We start from the raw sequence: 26591 nt of genomic DNA on the forward strand, positions 1-26591 counted from the left end.
GAGGAAAAGAAACGGGGGAGGAAGGGCTGAGAATACTAAAGGGGAAGAGAGAAAGTGAAGATGAAGGAGGAAATAGAAATTAGGCCAAAGGGTGAGACGGACCAGACACAACGATGTGACCGCGCGAGAGCGCCACAATCGGAGGTGCTAGGAGGAGATGAAAGAGAGTTGAGATATAGGAGAGATAAAAGAGAAAAGGCTTGTAGCGCCAAAAAAAGGGTCGAAGAAGCGGGGGGGGGGGGGGATTCAATTTCAATTCAGTTAATTCAGAGATAAGAGGAGGAATTGAGTCAGATTGCAGGAAGTTGAGACGATAAGACAGATGAGGATCAGAAGAGGAGACAAATAAATAGAAGATGTTTCCAGGGAGATTTAGGGTGTAGGGAACAACAAGCGATCCACAGTGGCGCTTGGAATCGTTCTCGAGGGGACGAAGGCAAGAGAGCGGGTGGGCAGGGGGGGGTTAGAGAGTGACGAGAGGTTTAGCCTACAGATCGGCGTCTGGGGGAGTGGAAGACAAATGAAGGAAGGGAATGTAAGTGGACAGATATTAATGAGACGGGTGAGAGGCAATGGATTGGCTGGCAAGCAGAAACTGAAAAAGGGCTATTAAGATGCATGTAGAGCATCTGGGCTCCTGTGATACACACTGCCCATGCTACACACTATGAGGACACACTTTATGGCTATTTATTGCCCATAAAGGCAGTTAATGCACTCATTTCATGAGTTTCATTGTATCCTTTAAACCTCAAATGTTGTGGTTTAAAGAATAAACTCCATTACTAAGCTATATATATATATATATAAGTTCTTTATTTTCTTTAATATTTCAGACCAAGTTAAAAGATTTATAACAGCTGAGTGTTTGTCAAGGCTCAGGAAACCCTTGCAGGTGTTTTTAATTAGACAATTCAAGTGATTTGTTTAATACCCTACTAGTATACTTTTTCATGATATTCTAATATTTAGAAATAGGATATTTGAGTTTTCTTATAATCAGCAATATTAAAAGAATAAAAAATATTTCAGTTGAAAATAAAGAACCTTATATATATATATATGTGGATATATATTATATATACATATATATATACATATATATATACAGTATTTATATATATACACTGTATATATATAAATACTGTATATATATACAGTAAATATATAAATATAAACAGTATATATACAGTATTTATATATATACAGTATATATATATATATATATATATATATATATATATATATATGCAGTATTTGCCAGAGGAGATGACTTGTCATATCATCACATTTTCCTCCTGATGTTAATTTAAGGACATTTTATGCTGAGCCGGGTTTTTTTCACATGCTCACCAGGGAGCTGCCCAGTACAACCACAGTCCACTGGAGCAGCTGAGGATCGGATAATGGGACCATTGCAGTGAGAAGAATGTCAAGGGAGTGGAATGAAATACCAATTAATTTTCAGTTTTTTTCCTGCGTGGTACTTCAGATTTGGGGCTGTGCTGTGCAGTCACTTGAACTCTCCCCAGCATCGGTGAGCGTTCCTTTGGTGTTTAGTAGAAATTGAATTGTACCGTCTAATTTCCTGCGCCAAGGAGAGCATGTTTCTACCCCGACAGTTCATTTGTTAGTTTCTGTCTCTGGTGGATTTTCCTCAAGAGCTCCTGAATTGATTTCTTCTCATATTTTGTGGTGGACAAATAGCCCATAAAGAAAAAATACCAGCTGATCGTTTTCATTTAGTTTTCTCGCCTCAAATTACACAAACGGGCATCAAAAAATAAACTTTCACTCTGGCACTTTATGCAAAGTGCCTATTGCCAGTCTACTGTGTTGAACTGCATTCCAGCGTACAGGGCTTCATGTGTTTATGCATACTGCTCCCATGACCACGGGCAATCGCCTCACAGCGGGCTAATAAAAAGACATTTGCTCTCCTGCATTTTAGGAGGCAGAGTTGAGCGTTTCAACAGTGAGATTAACAGTGAGGAAATATTGATGTGTCTCTTGATAGCAGCTCTCAGGTCACAGATGATTTCTTGACTGTGTTGCTATAGTTTCCTTGTCAGCGGCTACGCGTTGACGCGGAGCGTTCCACTGGTTTTAATCCTTAATGTGAGCAAATACTGGAAAGTTTTCTGAACTAATTAATGAGGTCGGAGAGGTGGAAATAGAATACAGCTTTTTAAGTCAGCAGGTTTCTTCTGTTTTTTAATTGCTTTGTTCAAAAACAAATAATAGCAAATGTGGTCGCCAACTCAGTGATATCTCTTCGGTTTGCTGAAACAATTAAACTGCAATTCCACATGTGACAGTGATGCAGCTTTGTATGAGACACACTTTGACAAATGCCATTACTTTGCTGAAACTACCTCTTGTATAAAAAACAAATGTTGCACGGAATAAACAAGACAATCTACGACGTATTGTCTGATAAAAAACATGCACTATATGCCGGCTGCAGGTTCTGCTCGCTCTGAAGGGGTTAACTGGGAGGCTGTTTCCTGCCTGTGTCCCAGTTTTGAGGACGCATCAAAACTTGTTCAAAGGCATCAAACAATAAAAGATGGCAAGAAGGGGAAGTTGTTTTATTCTTTTTATATATATAAATGATTGATGCTCCCAGTTGGCAAACATCCAGAGACTCATTCTTTTCACCCTCCATTCCACGTTCTTGAATTTAATTCCAAGGGTATTCTGTTCGGCTTTGTTTATCTAGACGTGAACAATCTGCCTCACGCTTCTCTTTGTCCTCAGATAGAGACATTAAGTGGTTTGGGTACGTTTAATAATGGAGTTTTCACGTTATGTCCCATGGACATTTGTTTCTTTTTTTAAATCTTCTATCATATTTGTCTTTAACACTAATGAGGACACTTTGTTCTCCTGTTCTGTTTGTATGCAGGATGATGTAGTAAGTGAGTACATGTGTGTCTTCCTCCCTCCAGGACTCTGACAGAGCTGATGAAGCAGCCGGAGGCCGGCCTGGTGGACGCTTCAGGGGTTCATCATCCGATCGGGACCAACGGCATCTCCGCCAGATCACTGCGCTCCAACAACGGTCAGTGCTCCATGTGTGTGTCTGTGCACATGCAGGGGTTTGCATTAGGGCTGGGTATCGCTGAAGAAACTACGACACCGCTACTGACATAACGAGCCACACTTATCATTTGATACCATCAGAGTACTTCATTTGCCAAATGTTTATTTTAATTTGTTTCCATTTATGGGTTACTGATGGGTACTAATCGATACCCTTTGTATCTATGGAAGCATGCACTGGCATGAAATGACACCACCACGTACATTTTGGTTCGGAGCAACATGCGTATAGTAGCCATACTTTCTCGGGTTCTCGAAAAACTTTTTTTATTTTTATGGAGTCTGGCTCGATCAGTGCATTGCACATTGTTTGACCTCCAAAGAACGTCATCTTGGCAGAAATACGGCAGCAACATTACTGTTAATACCGTAGACCAGGGGCGTCAAACTCATTTTCACCGTGGGCCACATCAGCATCATGGCTGCCCTCTTAAAGGGCCGGAAACACTTTATAAACTCAACGAACATATTGTTAAATAACTCTCATTGCATTTGATTATTGTTTATTTTAGTGTAGAAATATTGCACATAAGAAAATGTCTCTTATAGTACAACATAAATCCATTTAAGTTGAAACCTTCAAAATAAAAGCACGGGAAATTTTTCTTCAATTTCTTTAAGAAAAGGGGATCGCATGTCTTTCAAGCTGTCAGGGGCCACATAAAACGATGCGGCGGGCTGGATTTGGCCCACGGGCCTTGTGTTTGACACCTGTGCCGTAGACAGTCCATGTTGTATAAACTACATTTAGTCACAGAGTTTGGTCCGGTCTCTGTCCGATGTATGAGGACCACGTAGAGCTCTGGGTTACAGTCACAACAGGAGGAGAATCTCAACACTAATAGGTCTTTGTAAAATCGCAAATATGCCAACGACACAAATGAGACATTTGCGTATTTGCATTGACTTTCTATGTAATTGTTTTTTAATATCTACATCATTATGTAGTCTTTTGTCATCCTTTTTATTTGTATATTGCAATTATATCACAGCTGTGTATTTGGGGTTCGTACCGCTGTCGCAAACCAGCAAACATCTGCTTCGTGTTTGATGTGAACGCAGCGTAACGCCTCGGTTACAGCGATGCCAAGGACCGCGTTTGGTTTTGAACGACCCTTAAAGCCGAGAGCAATTTAGAAACAAGGGGATGGATTAATGGAGAGGACAAAGCCTCAACAGCCACCGAGACGCAACACAGCAGCACTGAGCTCACGAGACACTGAAGGCACCGCAGGCCCAATACATGCACTGACGAGTGTAAAATCCCGTGTATATTGAATCATATTTTAAGTCTCACTTTCTCCTGCTGTTTGTCTGACACATAAACACTCACACATACGCACACATCTGTCATCCATTGCCAAACAGCAGGGACAGACAGGTCATTTTTAATTAAGATGTAATTAGCTGTGTTCCAGCTCAGAACCCATAGAGGGAACACCGTGTGTGACCCATCTGTCTCCATCTTTGTCTTTTGACCACACACACACACATGCTAAACAAAGAACAGTGCTTCTTCGTTGCATTGAGACTCCAATTAGCCGGCGTGTTTCCTGCGGGCTCATTTTGTGACAAGCGTGATGGCATGTTTTAAGGTCCCTGTTGCCTCCCTGTTTGGTCCATCAGGCGCAGAGGAGGCACTGTGAGTTAGTTCCAGATGTTTTACTAGTATGCAGACAGGCTTGTTTTAATATTTGGGGTTGATGCTTTTATTGTACACCACTGAAGTCTGGTGGAAATCTGCCTTCACGCATGAAGCCATATACTATCAGGTACTTTTTAAAACATACATGCACCGATAAAGACAGCGATACCAGATGTGTCATATGCTCATGTTCATATATTAATTATTGTAGTGTAAGGTTTTCTTGTTTCACACCATCACCTATGCAGACACTAACACATGCAGGATGTTCACACTTACAGACAAAAAGAAAGTGCTGAAGCTTTCTCCCAGACTTTCATCTTCCCACCATTGCAATCAACACGTTGTTGGCCTCTTTTTCACCCCACACTGCGCTTATTAGCACTCTGATTTCTTCTGTCTTGCTTTGCCTCCAATTTTCTGTTGCTTTCTTCCCTTGCTATTATATCTATTCTTCCTCTGCTCTCTCACGTTATGTTGTGTTGGTATACACACATTTCAATACCGTAAGCAGGTAGTATACTATCTACTCTATGTGATAGCATTCTTACATTTTTGCTTTATTATATATTATATGTTTATTAAAGTTTTACATCTTGTGTTTTTTCACATTTTTCTTGCCATTATATACCTGCATGATATAAGGAAATGACAATAGAATTTTACTGCATATATATATACATATATATAATATATATTATATATATGTATATATATATATTATATATTATATATATATACAGTATATATAGATTGCCCTTCCAATGGCAAAAAATACAATGCATGGTCATATTATATACAGTAATATTACAGCACTTATGCTACACCAAAAGGAATAATTATGAACAAGTACAATACCGATCTGGGTAATAAAAAAAGCAAAGGACAAAAGTCGGAGGATGAATTGAATGATAAAAAGATGTTTGTTTTTTCAAGCAATGAGGAGAAGATAGAAGGCTGTGATAAGTATAAAGGGGCGGGGTAAAAAGGGCGACCACATGAAGGAAAGAGTGTGTATGTTAGTGTGTGTGTGTGTCTGTGTGTGTGGGTGTGTGTGTGTGTGTGTGTGTGTGTCAGGGTTGAATGGGGGCACAGGGTGATGAAAGCAAGGTTATAAAATGAAGCCATGGCGATCCCTTTTTTGTCGGCCGTCTAATCTCCTCCTAATTAAACACATTTAATCCCCCAGTCCACTTAGACAGAGAGAGAAGAACAATGGAGAGATGTGAGGAAGTGAAAGACACAGAGAGAAAACGAGAGAGAGGACTGTAGAAAGTCAACTCTAAATGTAGATGAAACGCATATCACTTCAAAGGTTAGAGTAAAAGTAGTTTTCAAAGGAGGTTGGAGATGACACAAAATGCTTCTCCCTCTCCATGAATCCATTTTTAGGGCTCATCCAAAAGAATTCTCAGCAGTATACAAAATGATGTAAGACCTACAGAAAAATATTACATTTATAATGACATCATGATTGTCTTTCAATGGAAAAAGCTCTTGAATGTCGACCACACTTTGAATGTTGTCTTTAAATAGATTCTGCAGTCGTTTTTCGCCACCATAAGATTGACAAATTTGGCTCAGAGAAAAATGTCCCCCCACATTCATGTCCCCCTGAGAATGATTTATTAACTTTGGTCACCCTCCATTTCATCTAATAGCCTAGACAAAGATGTTCTAAAGTGCAGTCTATACATATGTAGTTGTATTACATTATTTATTCTAATCATAGTTAGTGACATAAATGGACCTGTACATGTCCAGCGCTTTTCTAATATTACAACTACTCAAACACTTCATGACATCATTAACCCATTCACACCCTGACGGGAGGAGCCATGGTTCCACCTGCAAATCAGAAGTAGCTCACCTTCATACACCGTAGGCACAGCTACGGGCGAAATCTAGGGTAAAGTGTCTTGCCCAAGGACACATCGGCATGGTCTAGCAGAGCCGGGGATCGAACCGCCGTTCCTCTGATTGAAGGACGATCCGTCCGACCACTGAGCCACACTACATACATCACCGTGTACCTGCATATACCTGGAATCTGACTTCCTTTCTTTCACATTGTTTTTCTTTCTCTCTATTCTTTGCATTTTTTAATTATCCTGCCCGTGTATGTTCATACAATAATGGTCCTAAGCATTTCTCATTCATCCACCCGACACGTGCGGACCAGATTATGATCACTTTAATGCCTGTCCAAGCAATTCTCGAAGCTAATTTCTAAGAAGAAATCGACTAACAATTCAATAAGAAGGCAATACTCATCAAGAATGGAAGCGTGCTCATGAATCTCACATTCACTGCAAGGGAACGAGGCAGAAGACACAGCGGACAGTTTGCTATGCTCATCACTAAACATGTATATCAATGAACTGCTCATCAGTGCACTGGGTCATGCTTCAGTGCACCAGTTGGAGTGCAGTGAGAACAGGATGAAAACGCACTGTACAAGTTCTGAGCTGCAAAAATCCTCGTGTTTCCTCTCCGAGTAACGAGTGATCTCCCTATCTGACTCTTCTCCTGCTCACACGTGCTCCTTTTCAAGGAAGACATATTTTTAAAACCATGTACAAGATGAACTAATGGATAAAAGTGATAGGATGTAAAGTCTGAGGCTGACATATTTGACAGAAAGAACAGAAAAAAAGGAGGAAAAGTATCAAGGTCATGTGACTCAGTGAAACAGGAAGACACAGGTGTTTTGTGTGGTTACAAAGGACAGCTGATGTGATGGAGAGAACAGAGGTGGACAGACAGAAGTTCTTGAACAAAGTCAAAGGTCATGGGGAGTGGAGAGAGGGAGGAGAGGAAGATTAGATGGGGTTACAAGAGACTAAACCTTCACAATGACTACTGAGGCATGCAATGGGAGAAGGTGGGGAGGAGAGGTGGAGAGAAGGTAAAGAAAGAAAGAATCTGCGTCCCGTGTTCAACAAGGAAAAGAGGGTAATTTAAAAAAGGAGGAACGGGGTGAGAGTGCGAGAAATGTGTGAGAGAGCTGCAGCGCAAAGCAACGGGCGAGGGAAAGAAAGGTAGAAAGAGTGTGAGAAAGAATTGGGTAGAAGTAAAAAAAAAAAAGAGGACGAGGCAGGAAGGGTGAGTGGAGACGAGATGGAAAGAAGAGATAGAAGAGACAACATGCTGTTCGCTGCGAGGGAGACAGCTGGTCAGCTGCTGCTCTGCGCTGGTGTGGAGAGCTGCCCTGAGGACAGCCACCCGGCTCTGCACACACACACACACACACACACACACACACACACGCAGAACAGAAGGTTACATGTAGACATACAAACAAATTACACACAGACCGGGTTAAACAGTTTAAGATGCGTTTGACTGTTCAGAGAGTGCAAATATTACGGGGGTTTTCGTACATGAGGTGTGGAAGAAAGGGTAGATTGTGTGAAAGGAAGGAGGAGAACGTAGACTAGAGCAGTGGACGAGAAGAAAGAAGAGATTATCAACATTTTAAAAAGTGCAAAAAAGTGAGAGTGAGCTATTAAATGAAAGGGGGGGGGATGAGCGATCGAGCGGGTGTAAGGCAATGTGATATAAATAAGAAAGTGTGGCAGGGGACGAGGAGAACAGATGGCAGGGAAGAAGAGCGGGAAGGAAGATGGGAAGATGAGAATACTCCCAGAGAACTTATAGCTGATGTCAGCCGAGCCAACAGGGCTTCTGATTGGACGGCAGCGACGAGTCCAGGAGAACAATGACTGTCAGCTGACATCAGCACCATGGACAGCTGCCTAAAAAACACACCATGGTTGTGGTGGAATAGTTCAACAACTACCTCCTAACTTCCTTCCCTCATCACTTTTCCTTGACCTCAATGTGGAACATGTCTCGAGGTCAAGGAAAGATGGCAAGGAGAAGGTCCAGTCTTTCCATAGGAGCTAATAAAAGGAAGCATTTAAGCTCCTTTCTTTTGCATTTAGAGAATTCAAATAGCTCATCGTGGGGGCCACTTAGATACTTTCGGATCATTTCACTCATTTTGGACCCTTCCTAAGCAAAAAAGATTATTCAACCACGACACTGGACTCTACTAGGTCTTCTTCAACTGGCTTTACAAGAGCTAAAGTTAAAATACAAAACTTAAATCAAGTTTTTCACCACAAAATAAATCTCCTGAAACCTTGTCATCTGTGATATGTCAAATTTAAATCTGAATATGTTACCTTCGGGATGAATTGTCATAACCTTTGTGATCTCTCTTTTCTTGTTCCCAAATCGGGGACATGAAATGCATCATGCACATAACTGGATGTTTTATGAGTGCTGAGAATAGACACGTGTGTTCTTGACATTTAAACAATCCTTCAGAGGATTTCAATGATGCCGCGTCCTTGAAATTCACGTCGCTGAAAAAAAACCTGCTGTTGTTTCGAAAAGCGCCCTCGAAAAATCTAATCAAACCCTCGCAGTCTTCCTCTGCTTCTTCAGCATAAAGATGTAGAAATGTCATTAAGCTACCGTAATGGAACCATTACATGAGTCCTTTGTTTGCTATATAATATTACCCTTCATGCATTTTAATTATTGTACCAGTGATTGAATTACCAAGTCATATATATATATATATATATTATATACATATATATATTATATACCTACATATATATATATACATATATATATAATATATATATATACATATATATATATATATATATATAAATAAACCATTGGAACCTGTGCCCTAGTTGGTATTGCCACTTCATATTAAATCATATTGAATAATGATGCCTTGGACTGTCTCAATACTGCACATGTCCACATGTACTGCTCAGAGGAAGTAACCTTCAAACAAAAGACGCCCCTCGGTTACGGAAGGAAAGACTTCAGTGGGGCATATCTGAGCTGGGCGGACTCCTCGTCTCCACTGGAGGTCTCTTCTGAGATGAGGAAGGATTTGCATTTGTGGGGCATAATTTGCATGTTGCTGGCCTGCGAGAGAGAGAAATATACACATCAGAGCGAAAGGGGGAGGAAGGGAGGTGGAGATGGAAGGAGGGAATATTAAAAGAGGTAGAGCAGGAGAAAAAAGGCGAGAGAAAAGGTGTGTGTTTGATGCAGGAGGAGAGGGAGGGCAGGAGACCGTGGAGGGGGGGTAGATAGGATTGGTGTGACATTGAAATCAAAACACGGAAATGAGTATCATGGGAGCCTGCGGGATGGGTGTTCAGTGAAAAGACGTACTATAGCAGTGTGTGTGTGTGTGTGTGTGTGTGTTGGCATCTGTGAGGGAGCGAGTGTGTTTGTTTACATCTCTGCGCCCTTGATTTCTTCACTACAGTGCCACATGGGGCCAGTGCCAATTATATCCGCACTGAGCTCGTCACCGACGCGCCGCCAGAGAGACAGAGAGAGAGAGACGGAGCGATGGGAGTCAAACAGAGCAAATATGCTTTGACAATATGTGAGTATACGTGTGTTCATACAAGCATGAAAACATGCTCTCATGCATGAACATAATGCACAGTTTGCACATCAGGTGGCCAACTTGTCTTCCAATGCAGTTCCATGTCTGAATGAGTGACGGGGCCCAGGTCCCCCATCAATCTGTTTGCTTTATGGGAGTTTCTGGCGTCAGAGCCGTGAAATGATTGATCCGGACCGCGCTGGCCTTGTGGATGGCCACTGCGGCCTCAAACAATATTGCAAAACACAACATATTTGATGGAATCAAGGGATGTGTTAGACCAGAATTGGCCGCTGTAATACAGCAACAGAGATGCCTGTGTGTGTGTGTGTGTGTGTGTCTGTGTGTGTGTATATGCCGTAATATAACTGTAAACAACCAGAAATCCACAACTTGAACAGATGTCAGAGGAACTGTCAACTCACAGTTGATAATCGAGCAAAGCTGCAGGGACGGCAATGCAACAGTGTTGGTGCATTGCCGTTAAAGACGCTGTTCCTGTTCAGCTCGGCTCATATTTGACTCTTTGTTTGTTTTTACCAATGGCAGGAGGTTTCTTCCATTCTTATTCTACTGTTTCTCAGAGGGATCGTTGTCTATTTCTGCCCTTCCAGTTGTCAGTCGGGTTGAGCCACTGTCGGGCGTTTTGTTCTCCATGTACACAACAAACCCTTCAGAATGTATATCATCTATTCGTAAAAAGGACTTTCGACAAACAATATCTGAAAACTTGAGATTGTTGAACACAAAGTAAATGTATCTTCTCTGTCAACTAACTTTTTTCTCACACACACACACACACACACACACTTGTTCTCCCCCTCAGGCCGAATTACATATACATCTCTCCTTCCACCAAAACCATACTGACGCACCAGAAAAACCTGAATATCCAAAAAAACACCAATTTAAAATGTCTCTGTTACATATTTCTCTCACATGAATTTCCTTGGCTTTCTATATCTCTCCTACACAGTAAATTCCCCAGTGTTAAAAATTCAGGATCAACGTATATTATCTCTTTCATAGTTATTACATCACTAGCAAGAGTAAATAGCCCCCAGCGTTGGTGTACATATTTAGAGTTAATTCCTGAGTGTTAAAACATCACTGTTAAAGTGAATTGACTGTCAGAGCCATTACAACTAGAGCCAGAGTAAAACCCCAGTGATGACATCGTTCACTGTTACTCTGGAAAGCTCCGCCCCCTCCTTCTCCTTTCAAATTGAGTTTCATCACATGCATTTTAATTCTGGAAAGACTGCAGTAAGTTTCTCTAAATCACTTTTTGATATCAAATGTTGATATTTCAGCAAAAGCAACATTTTAGAATAACTCTATAATATCATATTTCAACTTACACTCCAGCTGTTTTTGTGTCTTGAAATATTGAATTGCAGACGGCTAACGTGTCCGAGTCAAAAGCTACACAGTAGAATTAAAGAGTTCATTAACTCAAAGCCAGTAAACATCCTATCAACAGGGTGTTAGAGCCGCTGTGGGTCAGTGGTTGGCAGGTCCGTCTTTCAATCAGAGGGTTGGTGGATCAATCCCCGTCATAATCCAAGTGTCCTTGAAGAAACCTGAATTGCTCCTTTAGCTGTATGAATGTAAGTCAATACAACTGTAAATTTAATTTAATATAAAGTAACATTGAAAATATTTATAACATTTCAGAGTTAACACATCTCTGGTAGGTTAATACTTCTCAGTGTAGCGTAAAATAACAACTCTTTCCTTAATGCTCTAAAGATAAGGGACCATAAGTTGTAAGAGTGTTAAAATATACTCTTTAAGTGTTAAATTGACACTGTATTTGGATGAGTTTTCCATTCCCATCTTGAATGTTAACCCTCCTGTTACCTTCGGGTCAATTTGACCCCATTCAATGGTTAACCCTCCTGTTACCTTTATATTTACTGACATATTTTACCCTCGGGGTCAATTTGACCCCAGCAATTAAAACCTCCAAAAAATTCTTAGAATTAATATTGTTTCCCAAGTTTAAGTGTGAGGTACTTTATGTTTGTTTGTTGACTACCTAAATAGCCCTTTAAATATATAAAAAAGTTGATATTTCTTATATGTTTGACACAGTGAAAAACAGCCTGGGGTCAAATTGACCCGAAAGAACACCGACGTTAAACATTGAATGGGGTCAAATTGACCCTAAAGGTAACAGGAGGGTTAAGTATGTATCTGTCTCGGACTCATTTGGGGCAGTGGAGGTTTAATTAATGTAGCCTTCACACTACCAGATCTACGGTCGGATGGAGATGCATCCCCTCTGACTCTAGCTTTGGTAAACCAGGTGTAAATCCGGCTGATAATCCTCTGGCTTTCGTCTCTCACTATCTCTTTTCCAGTCTCAGCCTTTCCAGCTCTTCTCATTAACCGCCAATCCTCCGCCTTCTTTCTGCTCATGGCCCTGCTTCCCTTGAGGTCGCTCCCTCTCTCTCCCTCTCTCTCTCTGTTTCCGCTATTTCCGAGTCATCTCTCAGTGCCCTCCTCATCTATCTTCCCTCTTTCTTTCACTCTCTCTAAATCACAGCCCCAGTGTCTGCAGTCTGAGCTGTCTGATCCCTCATCTTTCTAAAGTCACCCATAAATGACACAGAGCTACAATAAATAGACCTGATGCCCCTTTTGGTGTTTTTAGGAGTTGAAAGCAGATTTTCGGGGGTTGCAGGGACAAAATCCAGAGGCAACGTGACGAAAATACAGCGAAAAACATGAAAAGAGAATGAGTTAGTTGAAAACAAAAGCGTGCATGACGGGAACATAAAGAGAGACATCTAAATTGGATGATGGAAATGTAAAATAATGAGAATAAATACCATATTGCACGAGAAACTATGAATGAAATTAAAAAAAACAAGGCTGAAAATAAATGAGCTCAAAAAGCGAGCGTGGACATGGAGGCGCCGCTCTATTCGTCCTCGTTCTGTGAAGATCTGCTGAAAGTCAACCAACTCACAGAGGAGGAATACCTATAGGCTTATTAATAAGCCAGGGCAGCGACAGATTACGGCTTTAGTGAGCCGCCAAAACAATGACTGGGACCGACAGAGCGGCAGGTCACAAGACACAAGGTCAGAGAATAAATCGAAATATAAGTGATAAACAGTGTGAAGAAAGTCACATGGAAAGGTAGGAACATTCTCAGATCCTTTTTTGCATCCCGGTTACAAGTGTTTGACTTCCGTCATTTACATCTGTACTTTCACTCTTCCCCTCCCCTCTCTTATTATTATCATCATTTTTATTAGGTTTTTATATCATTCTGTGGCTTATTCAGTGGTTATCCTTATGAATTCAAATCCGAACATTAGAATTGTGGTCAAAGTATATACAGTCTATGTGGGCATTAAAATGACCCGAGCCCTCTTGAAAATGATTTGACACATGACCTGACTTTGTTTCTGCATGATGACGATATACACCAATACATCCTTGTTTATAGTCGGTCTGTACCACCTTAAGGGACTTGGATGGCGGTTAACATGCTCAAAGTTTGGAGGATTAGACGTGAGTACCGGCACGGAAGCGAAGCTATATACTACGTCAAATTATGTCGTCTCCAAAAGTCCCAAAATGAACCAAACTAACACTCAAGTCTACTTGCAACCGCACGAAACTCACCCATTCAGTTATTTCCAGACACACCACAGCTAACGTTGACTCATTTAGTGCCATCGTGTTCGTATTGTTCACATCCTTATTGATCAGCTCACTTCGGTCACTGCTGTGACCAGCGTCCATTGAAATCCTTGATAAAGAACACACAGCCGACCTTTAAACCAACCAATTCAGGATTATCTTCTAAAGCACTCTAAAGCATATGTATGTATTATTCAGTTATGAATGAATGGGAAGGTCATTTGTTTTGCAGCTGCTCTGTCACAGACAACGTGTTGGATGCATTAACATTATGACCGCATGTTGGCGCTTTATGGGAAGTTAGGGATTCACCAAAGTGACTCCAGTTAATCCTGAGTGGGCGATGATGGAGCCAATAGTTCCTGAGACATGTCACTCAAAACCACTCAAATTAACCTCATGGTGGCACAACTTAAAAAAAAGTGAGAGCATCATCTTCTGGGGAAATGAATGTGAATTAAATTGTGTGTCAATCCATTTGGTTGTGGAGGTGTTTCAGTCTGAATATTCCCGTTGCTATGGCGCCACACCTTTAGCAGGACTAACACCGTATGATGGCAATGTATAGGCCGATTCCACTATTAATTACAAATGACAATCTCTTTATATTCTTCGCAGTGTGGAGAGGGTTGTGTCCCTGCATTGAGACATACATGTTGGGAAATATTATTTACGTAAAATATAATTAAACTAATGCCTCCCGGCTTTCACCTTCAAACTCCTCCTGTCCTCCTGCACAGCACTCTGGAAACATGGAGATTTTATTCATTTATTTTATCTTGTACGAGGAGTATTTAAGAAGATTCCAACTGCAGATACACAGCATCACTTTTCTATTGATTGATCTTGTAAATGAATGTCTTTAGGCAATTTAATTCTGGTTGATCCAGGATCATATCATGTGCATCTCTGTGCTCTTGTTTGGTTGCCGTCAAGACGCGTAGACCCCTGCAGCGGCTGTAGAGGACGTGTTTAAAATGCATACAGCATATGAGACAATAGACAGTATCTTCAGGCATAGATGTTCTGCTAATATATGTACGTGTGCATGAAGAGGAAAGATGCTTGTGTGTGTGTGTGTTCAAGTTCAAGTTTTTTTTATTGTCACATCCCCTTTTATACAAGTATAATCGGTTCGTGAAATTCTTATGTGCAAAACACCCGACAGCAGTAGCAGACTAAAAAAGAATAAGAATGAGAATAAACTATACAATATCCACACACAAAAAGAAGAAAGTATTAACAATATACAGGACTGTCTCAGAAAATTAGAATATTGTGATGAAGTTCTTTATTTTCTGTAATGCAATTAAAAAAACAAAAATGTCATGCATTCTGGATTCATTACAAATCAACTGAAATATTGCAAGCCTTTTATTCTTTTAATATTGCTGATTATGGCTTACAGCTTAAGAAAACTCAAATATCCTATCTCTAAATATTAGAATATCATGAAAAAGTATACTAGTAGGGTATTAAACAAATCACTTGAATTGTCTAATTAACTCGAAACACCTGCAAGGGTTTCCTGAGCCTTGACAAACACTCAGCTGTTATAAATCTTTTTTTTTACTTGGTCTGAGGAAATATTAAAATTTTATGAGATAGGATTTTAGAGTTTTCTTAAGCTGTAAGCCATAATCAGCAATATTAAAAGAATAAAAGGCTTGCAATATTTCAGTTGATTTGTAATGAATCCAGAATGCATGACATTTTTGGTTTTTTTAATTGCATTACAGAAAATAAAGAACTTTATCACAATATTCTAATTTTCTGAGACAGTCCTGTATATATATAAAACAATGTAATAGAATATACATCATGACAATATATATATATAAAACAATGTAATAAAATATACACTTTTTTGAGACAATATATATATATATATATATATATACAATATATATATACAATATATATATATATAAAACAATGTAATAAAATATACACCGTGGCCATAGATATTCACAGAATATGTTCTGGTGTATAGTGTTAATGAGGGTCTCAGTCCTTGTGCAGCAGCCTGATGGCCTGACTGAAGAAGCTGTCCTCAGTCTGTTTGCGGCACTTGATACTGCGGTATCGCCTGCCTGACGGTAGAAGGGTGAACAGTTTGTGGCCGGGTGGTTATTGTCTTTCATCATCCGTTTGGCCCTGGCCCCGAAATTTTGGTGGGGGGATACTCAAAACCACTCAAATTAACCTCATGGTGGCACAACTTTAAAAAAAGTGAGAGCATCATCTTCTGGGGAAAATGAATGTGAATTAAATTGTGTGTCAATCCATTTGGTTGTGGAGGTGTTTCAGTCTGAATATTCCCGTTGCTGTGGCGCCACACCTCTAAGCAGGACTAACACCTTATGATGGCAATGTATAGGCCGATTCCACTATTACAGTTTTTTCCGATTGCTAAACGACAGTGGGCACAACTGGAGTCACATGTGCAAAACTCGAACTACAGTCTGCACTACCAACAGTCACCTGAGCTAAACAGTTCACATCACCTGCAAAACTCATTCCAAGCAACACAACTCTTAACACATGGCTCAAAACACGCTCAGTGCAGCCAAACACTCTGCACAGCCCTCACTGAGGTAACACACACTGTCACTCAGAACACACTGAGAGTAAAAACACGAGCATCAAACACCAATACAGAAAATACTAACTTTTCATCTTTACAGTTTAAACAATTTCAGTGACTTCAAACAAAGTAATATTTTCTTCATAGAAAAGAGTGACATTCTTTCACATGATTTATTAAATTTTTTCGAACATAACAATTCTTTAAGGTAAATGAAAATTAGCAGTTTGCTTCAATAGTCTGTAGTAATTTACGGAATTACAGAAATGAGAAAAAAAAAGGTAGAAACTAAAAGTAGATACTGTAATTCGAACATATATTTGAGGGGCTAATCCTGCCTCTCTCTAGCATCAGGCCACATGTTGTCATCAACATCACATCTCATGTTCTCTCTTGCCACCTGGGAAGAACCTTCTGGAGGGCCTGATCCATCCCTGGCAGTCCTCTGGACTCGTGTCCTCACATCCGGCACGCATGGCTTCCAAAAGAGACATTTGGTCATGTGGGTGTTGACCAAACACTTGGTTCACGACATTACATTACATGGTCTATAAATGGAGCCCTTATTCCATCTGGAATAACAGCTCTTTGTCTTCTTCCACGCATCCCACTCTCCCTGCCACCCTTCTCCCTCCACGAACCCGTCTTCCTTGTTCCATTTCCAAAATGAGTCTTTCTGAGCTCTACCTATATATACTGTAATATATATATATATATATATATATATGTGTGTGTGTTCACTAACAAGTCTAAAACAAGACACCTGCTTAGCCTTTCAGCTGAAATTGCAATCAGCAGTGTTTTAAAGGCACAAGGCTGAAATGTATTCCGTTTTGAATGTGTGGTTCACAGTGTTGACAGCAGTGTGTTAGCATTTGAACAAAGTGCTGTACATCCACAGTGTTGTGCAGGTTGTGGTTAAAGTCATGGGATAAGTGTTAGAGTTTTGAAAACTGTGTTCAAGCAATGAAAAACAAACTAGAGTTTGGTCCACATGAACTGCTGCTGTGCAGACTGTAGTTAGAGTTTTGCACATGTGACTCCAGTTGTGCCCACTGTCGTTTAGCAAATGAAAAAAACTGTAATTACAAATGACAATCTCTTTATATTCTTAGCGGTGTGGAGAGGGTTGTGTCCCTGCATTGAGACATACATGTTGGGAAATATTATTTACATAAAATATAATTAAACTAATGCCTCCCGGCTTTCACCTTCAAACTCCTCCTGTCCTCCTGCACAGCACTCTGGAAACATGGAGATTTTATTCATTTATTTTATCTTGTACGAGGAGTATTTAAGAAGATTCCAACTGCAGATACACAGCATCACTTTTCTATTGATTGATCTTGTAAATGAATGTCTTTAGGCAATTTAATTCTGGTTGATCCAGGATCATATCATGTGCATCTCTGTGCTCTTGTTTGGTTGCCGTCAAGACGCGTAGACCCCTGCAGCGGCTGTAGAGGACGTGTTTAAAATGCATACAGCATAAGAGACAATAGACAGTATCTTCAGGCATAGATGTTCTGCTAATATATGTACGTGTGCATGAAGAGGAAAGAGGGGTGTGTGTGTGTGTGTGTGTGTGCATTGATCGAGGTGCAGGAGATGTTTTTCTCAGTCATTTGAAGGACATCAGACCCCCGCTCAGCAACACCACGTGCCAAGCAGTCATGGCAGCTCTCAAAACACACACATACATACACACACACACACACACACACACAGCAATGATGACAAGTGTGGATAGCATGGACAGATAACTTCAGAAATTGCCGCTCAATTGAGACAAATGACGCCACACACTGTTATTGCGTGGTGTCTCAATGCGTAGGGGTGTGTATTATTATTGCGTGTTGGCTTATATGTTTGTGTTGTAGTTGGGAAGCGTAACCGTGGGAGACTGTGGTGTGTCTACCACCTCCTCCAGCCATCCCTCGGGTCAAACATTATGGATTGACACCATTCTACTCATTTTGACCTTAAAAAAACCCCAAAAAACCCTTTGCTTGAGAGCGAGCGGAAGCAAGTACAGCGATGCGAGTGCGTGTACGTAGCTGTGTACAGTAGCTGTGTGTAAATGTGTTTTGTTTGTTTAAATTAGTTTGTATCTCTAAAATATTATATCTCCAATATATGGCCATGAATATATTATAATTAACTCCATAAAGCAAATGAGGCATTAGTCTATTATCCCTGTCAGGGTGTGTATGACTCATCAAAGAAGGTTTCTTTTACTTTCCATGCATGCAGAAGCACTCAGCTGTGCTGTGTGTCACGGCATGTGAGTGTGGAAGGAGCAATGAGTGGCAGTTCAAAGAGAGAGAGTGGATTTACATGGACGTGAAGAGTGTGTGAATGTGTATATGTGCACGTGTCTGTTGGATACTGATATGAGCCGCTGCCGAGCCCCTGAGTGAGGTGCAGTGCGTGGCTGTACATTAAACGACCAGGATTAGCCCCGACGGCTGCAGGCTCACTGATAGTATGACTGTTATGGAGCAGCTGGGAGGGCTCGGCCTCCATTTTGGCTCCGCTATTAAGTCATAATGAGGCGTAACCCCTCTCATACAGGGCTCAATGGATTCCTGGTTCATGCATCAGGCCAAGGGTAGTACTTATGCTGACTAGCAGGGAGGGAGAGAGCGAGAGCGAGAGCGAGCGAGAGCGAGCGAGAGCGAGAGAGAGAGAGAGAGAGAGAGAGAGAAAAATATGTACCAGCAGTAAAGTGTACAGGACGAAACAGACACATTTCTACAAAGTGCCCGCTAATATTTAGGTTAGATTATGATTATAATATTATGTTAGGTCATTATTATATTTAATGATATTTTAATGTACAATTTGTTTATTTGTAAAATCCAGTGCATACACTAAAAATGAACTGGATAAGAAAATTAATGTGAATGTATTGCATGAATACATTACAAGCCCCTTGTACTTTATAGTACAAGGGGCTTGTTTTCACAATGAGCAACACACACACACACAACAAGGTTTTTACCTCAAAGCGGACACACATTCATTGTTAGTTGTCCAAAACAATGTTAATATGATGTCATCGTGGAAGGGTAGCACCCACCCTCCAGTTCCCCCACAGATAAACACGGTTAGTCACAGCTGTGATCTTCAGTGGATCATGATAGTTTCCATTCGGTTCAACAGTAATATGAAAATAGGACTAACACTGGGTCAACACCGTGTCTCGGGGAGTTTACCACCCATTGGTGCTGCTTGGTGCTAAATTGTCCCAAAATGGGCCAATTTTAAGCCAGAGATGTTTGTGTGTCAGATAAATGTTATAAAGTACAGACTGTCATCCACACAAGCATGTTTTATTGTGACTATGATGGTGATGCAGCCCTCAATGACAGACGTGCTATCTTGGATTGTTCAGTCGGACCACAGGCGGCTCTGAGCCACCCGGTTGATTTATTGTCTTTGCCCCGCTCCGTCCCTCCCTCTGTGCACGTCGTCTCTCATGTTCAACGAGATTTCCTCCAAGCAAACCAGAAATCTTGTTTTAAGCTCCATCCTGTGATTCCGAGCTTAAAGTGTCTTATGGAAACCTTGTGTCTCCGTGAGAGAACTAAAGTCACAACATGCTTGTTTCTATTTGCTTTCCTTTCAATTCAAGCAATTCAACAACATCGTTTGGCTTCGTCCTGCAGCCACGAGGCGCTATGTCAGTGACTGGAAAATGAACTCTTTTCACAGGACATCACTGATTCACAAACACAACATCATGAGTAAAAACCAGAAGAGGTGACGGAGGAGGATGTGTCTTTGATAACAATGTCTCCCTCTGTCTGTGAAGGTTGTCCCGACTGAGAGCTTAAACGTATCAGTAAAGAAACAGTGGCGGAGCGAGGCTCTGCTCGCTTCTGTCTGTGTGTGTTTGAAATAGAGAGTGTGTGTATGAATGCAAGTGTGCGTAAATATGTGTGTGTCTAAGCTAAACCAAGCGATGTTGTGACATATCTGATTGAAAGCAGCATGGGAGTCCACACACACACACACACACACACACACACGTCAGAAAACAAGGAGCACACACTTTAATAATCTTAAAAATACACACGTGAGCACTGCAAATATAGGCGACAACACATGAAAATGACACACTCTCTCTATCTCTCTTTCTCCAGCACAGACACGCACATAAACAACACACATAACACACACACTTACACACACACACACACAACACAACACACAAACCACAACACCCAATGCCTCACCACATCATGTCATTTCAGAGAGCGTGTTTAACCTAATCACACCCAGCCATGCGTGAACCTCAGCGGGGGAGTCAGGTCTGTTATAACAGTCCATGTGCTGTGTGACGGCCACGGGGTTCAGAGAGCACCGGCCGGCACCTTTCACACACACACACTCTGAACACACACGACCGAGACATGTGCAGGACGCCAGGAGAGGCGGACATTCGGACGGACGAAGCAGGAAACCAAACGGACGAGGCTGCAGAATGAGTGACCGAGTCTGTAATTCATTTCCATATCGTTAACCTGTGAGCGGACAGACAACCAGCTGCAGCGCCGACGTCCGATTAGATTTGCCCCATGAAATCTCACAGGTAGAGGATTAGTTTACGGTCACAGTGGTTGCAGTGATTCTGTGCCTACCTGTGGGGAGGTGATAGTGGTGAGAGGACTAACTAATGCACGAGTAAGAGAGTCACAGCTGTTGAGGATTCTGACAGTAGCACAGAGCCTCCTATATTCTTCCCTACGAAGCAAAAATGACGTAATTAGATGGAAAATGGCACATTCTTACAGTTTTATAGATAATTTGTAGTGAGAGTGAATTAAAATGTGGTCCAGACTGCTCAACAGAGCGCTGGAAATCATGGAAAAAAAGCTATAAAGCTAAGGAAAGCTGTAGATTAAGGGGATGAGTCCCTAAAGGTGCCACATGTCCCATAAAATAAGGAATCATTTGATAATTCAAAACGAAAAGGGGAGTTATTCAACTGAGAAGTGACGCGCTTTGTTCTTGATTGTTGAGAATCCATATCTATGGGATATCAATATTACAGATTCAACTCAAACAGAGTGACTTGTATGAGGTCTTGACTCACGACCAATGAGAAGCCACTGTTCGCCGTGACCGTTGGCACTAAATTGTCATGATGCATTGTATTTATAAAAATATAGATTATAGCAATTTTAAAACATAATGTAAAAGTAGCACCAGATAAAATAGTCCTGATAAAAGTGGACTACCTTGATAGTATGTACTGTATCTGAGGCCCTAAAAATGTCTTAAGATTATACAAGTGTGTGTTATAGTGACCTCAATATCATCCAAAACAACCAAAACCAATGTGTGTAAAATGTTGATATTTCTTAAATGTTTTACACAGTGAAAAACAGCCTGGGGTTAAATTGACCCCAAAGAACACCGATTCGTACAAGATGTGTATACGGGACCTTGAAAACACATCATCATGTGAATTGTATGATTACCCCAATAAATTAGCAAAAGTCATATAAAGCATAAAAAATTATGTCAATCATTTATTTAAAGACGTTAAACATTGAATGGGGTCAAATTCACCCCAAAGGTAATAAGGAGGGTTAAGATATATTTCATCACAAATGAAATTGTGTTTATTTAAACATTAATTAATAAAACCAGCGAAATTGAATCAATTTATATGGATAAACTGTGTTTTCTCTGCCTCTTTTAGATTGTCTAAACATGGAGTGCAGCCAAATGTGTGTTATAGTTTTTCATAATGTCTGTTTAATAATCAGTATAAAAAGAAATCAAATTCAGATTTTACAAATCACATATCGGTTTGTCTACGAGCCTTCAAACATGAAACTCTTTTCTAATCGTTATTGTTTCTCTACTTACGCTCTTATGTCTTTTTTATGGGTTAAGTATCGTCATAAATACAGTAGTTACAATCCATCACTGGAACCCCTAGAACCAGACCTTCACTGTATGTACAGTGCATCCGGAAAGTATTCACAGCGCTTCACTTTTTCCACATTTTGTTATATTACAGCCTTATTCCAAAATGGATTACATTCATTATTTTCCTCAACATTCTACACACAACAACCCATAATGACAAAGTGAAAACTGTTTTTTGCAAATTTTTGCAAATCTGTTAAAAATAAAGAACGAAAACATAACATGTACATAAGTATTCACAGCCTTTGCCATGACACTCAAAATGTAGCTCAGGTGCATCCTGTTTCCACTGATCATCCTTGAGATGTTTGATTGGAGTCCACCTGTGCTAAATTCAGTTGATTGGACATGATTGAGAAAGGCACACACCTGTCTATATAAGGTATCACAGTTGACAGTGCATATCAGAGCATAAACCAAGCCATGAAGTTCAAGGAATTATCTATAGACCTCCGAGACAGAATTGTATCGAGGCACAGATCTGGCGAAGGGTACAGAAAGATTTCTGCAGCATTGAAAGTCCCAATGAGCACAGTGGCCTCCATCATCCGGACATGGAAGAAGTTTGGAGCCACCAGGACTCTTCCTAGAGTTGGCCGCCCAGCCAGACTGAGCGATCGGGGGAGAAGGGCCTTAGTCAGGGAGGTGACCAGGAACCCGATGGTCACTCTGACAGAGCTCCAGTGTTGTTCTATGAAGAGAGGAGAACCTTCCAGAAGGACAACCATCTCTGCAGCACTCCACAAATCAGGCCTGTTTGGTAGAGCGGCCAGACGGAAGCCACTCCTCAGTAAAAAGCACATGACAGCCCGCCTAGAGTTTGCAAAAAAGCACCTGAAGGACTCTCAGACCATGAGAAACCAAATTCTCTGGTCTGATAAAACAAAGATTGAACTCTTTGGCCTGAATGCCAAGCGTCATGTCTGGAGGAAACCAGGCACTGCTCATCACCTGGCCAACACCATCCCTACAGTGAAGCATGGTGGTGGCAGCATCATGCTGTGGGGATGTTTTTCAGCGGGAGGAACTGGGAGACTAGTCAGGACTGAGGGAAAGATGAATGCAGCAATGTACAGAGACATCCTCGATGAAAACATGCTCCAAAGCGCTCTGGACCTCAGACTGGGGCGACGGTTCATCTTCCATCAGGACAACGACCCGAAGCACACAGCCAAGATAACAAAGGAGTGGCTTCGGGACGACTCTGTGAATGTCCTTGAGTGGCCCAGCCAGAGCCCTGACTTGAACCCGATTGAACATCTCTGGAGAGATCTGAAAATGTCTGTGCACCGGCGCTCCCCATCCAACCTGATGGAACTTGAGAGGTTCTGCAAAGAAGAATGGGAGAAACTGCCCAGAAATAGGTGTGCCACGCTTGTGGAATCAGACCCAAGAAGACTTGAGGCTGTAATTGCTGCCAAAGGTGCTTCAACAAAGTATTGAGCAAAGGCTGTGAATACTTATGTACATTTTATTTTTAATAAATGTGCAAAAAACAGTTTTCACTTTGTCATTATGGGTTTTTGTGTGTAGAATGTTGAGGAAAATAATGAATTTAATCCATTTTGGAATAAGGCTGTAACATAACAAAATGTGGAAAAAGTGAAGTGCTGTATGTGTGTGTGTGTGTGGGTGTGTGTGACAGACAAGGTGAAATCATAATGTAACAAAGTGAACCCATATAACACTGCCAGTGTACTGCTGTGCAAGAGACATGCATCATTTATCTAAGAACAACAAGAGAAGTACGCTCTCCCTTTTCACACACACACACACACACACCTCATGCTTTTGTTATCAATAAAAATAAATATCTCTCTTAATTGAATTATTAATCCACAAACATGTACTTAATCGCACACTGGATGTCCCCCCCCCCCCCCCCTCTGGCTGTCACATCCTCGTCCCAACACTCTGGCCATATGTCGAAACACACTGCTGCGGTCCCCGCCTGCCAATTCCCAAACTGCACCAGGGACCGAAGACCGAATCAACACATAATTTATACCTCACGTTAAAACCGTGATCTGCATCTGGGAAATCATTCATTTCGTCAGTGTCCTTGTATTCAAGCGTGGAAATGATGCACACATGTACTGCCATGGTGCCACTCCATTGATTCTCATTATTCATGAATACTCTTGAAGACAGGTGGGTAGAGCAAGCTCACCGGGTAGAGGTGATGTCATAGCTACCTATTGCTGCTCAGAAACACAGTACATGGGTCCCACGCACTGCTGCCAATCATCAGGCTCCTGTTTTCATCCATGGCCAAGAATTGCCGATTTAACTGTGTTTCTGCTGTTGCTGATGTCATTTCAGTAAACGTGTTGTATTCATCAACAACTATCACATCACAAGCTTCTACTTTCCTAATAAAATAGAATAGAAAATATGTATCAAAAGTGTCTCTGGTCCGCAGAGGTTGAAACGTTGTGCCTGAATTGGCAAAACATAAAAAAATTATACGCATGTATCAGGATGGATTCTAATAATAAATAATAATAATAATAATAATAATAACGTTATGTATATAGCACCTTTAAAAACAAAGTTTACAAAGTGCTCTACAGAGAGTCAAGGCAAAACAAATGGAATCGTAAGATACAAATATAAAATTAAAAACATTTAATTAAAATTAAAAATTAAAAACAGACAAACTAAATTAGGGGAACCAAATAACTGCATAAAAGGACGACATCACTCAAAAGCTGTTCTATAAAATTGCGGTTTAAGAAGTGATTTAAAAGAAGTAATCACTTTGGGGATATCTTATCTTTCCATATCTTATCTTTCCATGTTGCGCCATCATCTGTTGGTTTTGTCCAACGCTTTGATTTCGGACCAAATACCTGCGGACTGTCCCAGCAGCCTCAGCCGTACACCGTGTGGAGCGCTCATCCGGGGCCGAATAGATTTTAACTATTCAAACTGCATTTGAAACGTCTGTCTCCCTTCATCTCTTACGATGAGGATGTTTTGAAGACAAAAGGAATTACGATGGTTGATCACACACTTTAATATAAGTCACATGTTGCTGTGTTGCTCAGAAATCCCACTTCACAGCTACACACACTGGTTCATTTCACAATGTGTGTAACAATAGGCCCATCTTTTCGTCTTGTCACCTTCTCTGTGTTTGCTGAAAATGAGAAACTCCGTGTCAATGTCTCATTGTCTGGTGGCAGAAAGTGATTCATGTCTGTCTGCCCTTTTCTTTGTGGGCACAAAATCAAATTTATGAAGTGCCAAGAAACTGACATGTGCAGTTCAGTTTTATAAAAATTCTGAGCAAATCCTATTTCTCTTTGTATATAAAAGAGGGTAATGGTTGGGGGTGCGGCGTAAACACAAACGTATAGGGGGCACATTGAACTCTTTGATCGTCGTGCTGACCTTCCACCGACAGGGATCTGTTAACTTTTTATGACACAGTCATATTTAATGTGCAGCGAGGTGCTCCTGCCTGTGTGTGTGTGTGTGTGTGGCGGGGAAGAGTGGGAAGAAGAAAGAAAAAAGACAATAAATAAATCACAGAAAGCATGGTTGACGAGATAATGAGAGAAGGCAGTGGAAAAGGTTGTGAGAAGTGACAGGGAGATAACGGAGAGGTGGAGAAAAAGCAAAGGGATGGTGAGGAATAGTGAGAGAATGAGATATTCAGATAGGCTGCGAGGGGAGGCACACAAGAGAGGAACCCGTTCCCTGGTGAGGCCGCGCTATTGATCTCAGCTTGTTGCTTAGGCATAGTCACTCTGAGATCAAGCTGAGCGCTGACACAGCTATCCCAATGCATTATGGGGGATCAAAGGGAGGCCAGTGTTGGCCACCAGGCAGGAGCAGAGAGAGGAGGAGAAAAGGAGGGGGAGAAGGAGAAAAGGAGGAGAAGGACACGCACTCTGCTAAACAGGATCCTCAAACACAGCCCGTCATCTGCTGTGGCGTCTCAATCGGTCATTGGAGGTGGAGGAGAGGGGGGGGGGGGAGGCGGGGGCGAAAACACGAGAGGGGTGGGGGGAAGAAAAGTACAGCACGAGAGAGGGAGTGAAGGAGCGAGGGCGAAAGAAGCCAAAAATATAGAAATATTGGAGAGAAATTGCAATGTGGCAGCGCGTGCATGCGTGACAGATGGAGGCAATATGGTGACGATGAGGTGAGAAACATGGAGGGACTCGGGGAGTGAGAAAGTGAGAAGGATGACGGGAGGCAAGAAA

General features: G+C 41.2%; 1 protein-coding gene across 1 annotated transcript in view; it reads left to right on the forward strand.

The window, feature by feature from the left end:
• The window catches only part of LOC130188617 (protein shisa-8-like), a 107500-nt gene that overhangs the window by 34789 nt on the left and 46120 nt on the right, over positions 1–26591 (forward strand). Inside the window, exon 4 of the mRNA XM_056407021.1 lies at positions 2952–3064. Coding sequence (XP_056262996.1) covers positions 2952–3064 — 113 coding nt within the window. The remainder of the gene's footprint in view (positions 1–2951; positions 3065–26591) is intronic.

The sequence above is a fragment of the Pseudoliparis swirei genome, chromosome 23 (assembly GCF_029220125.1).
Source record: "Pseudoliparis swirei isolate HS2019 ecotype Mariana Trench chromosome 23, NWPU_hadal_v1, whole genome shotgun sequence".
NCBI lineage: Eukaryota > Metazoa > Chordata > Actinopteri > Perciformes > Liparidae > Pseudoliparis > Pseudoliparis swirei.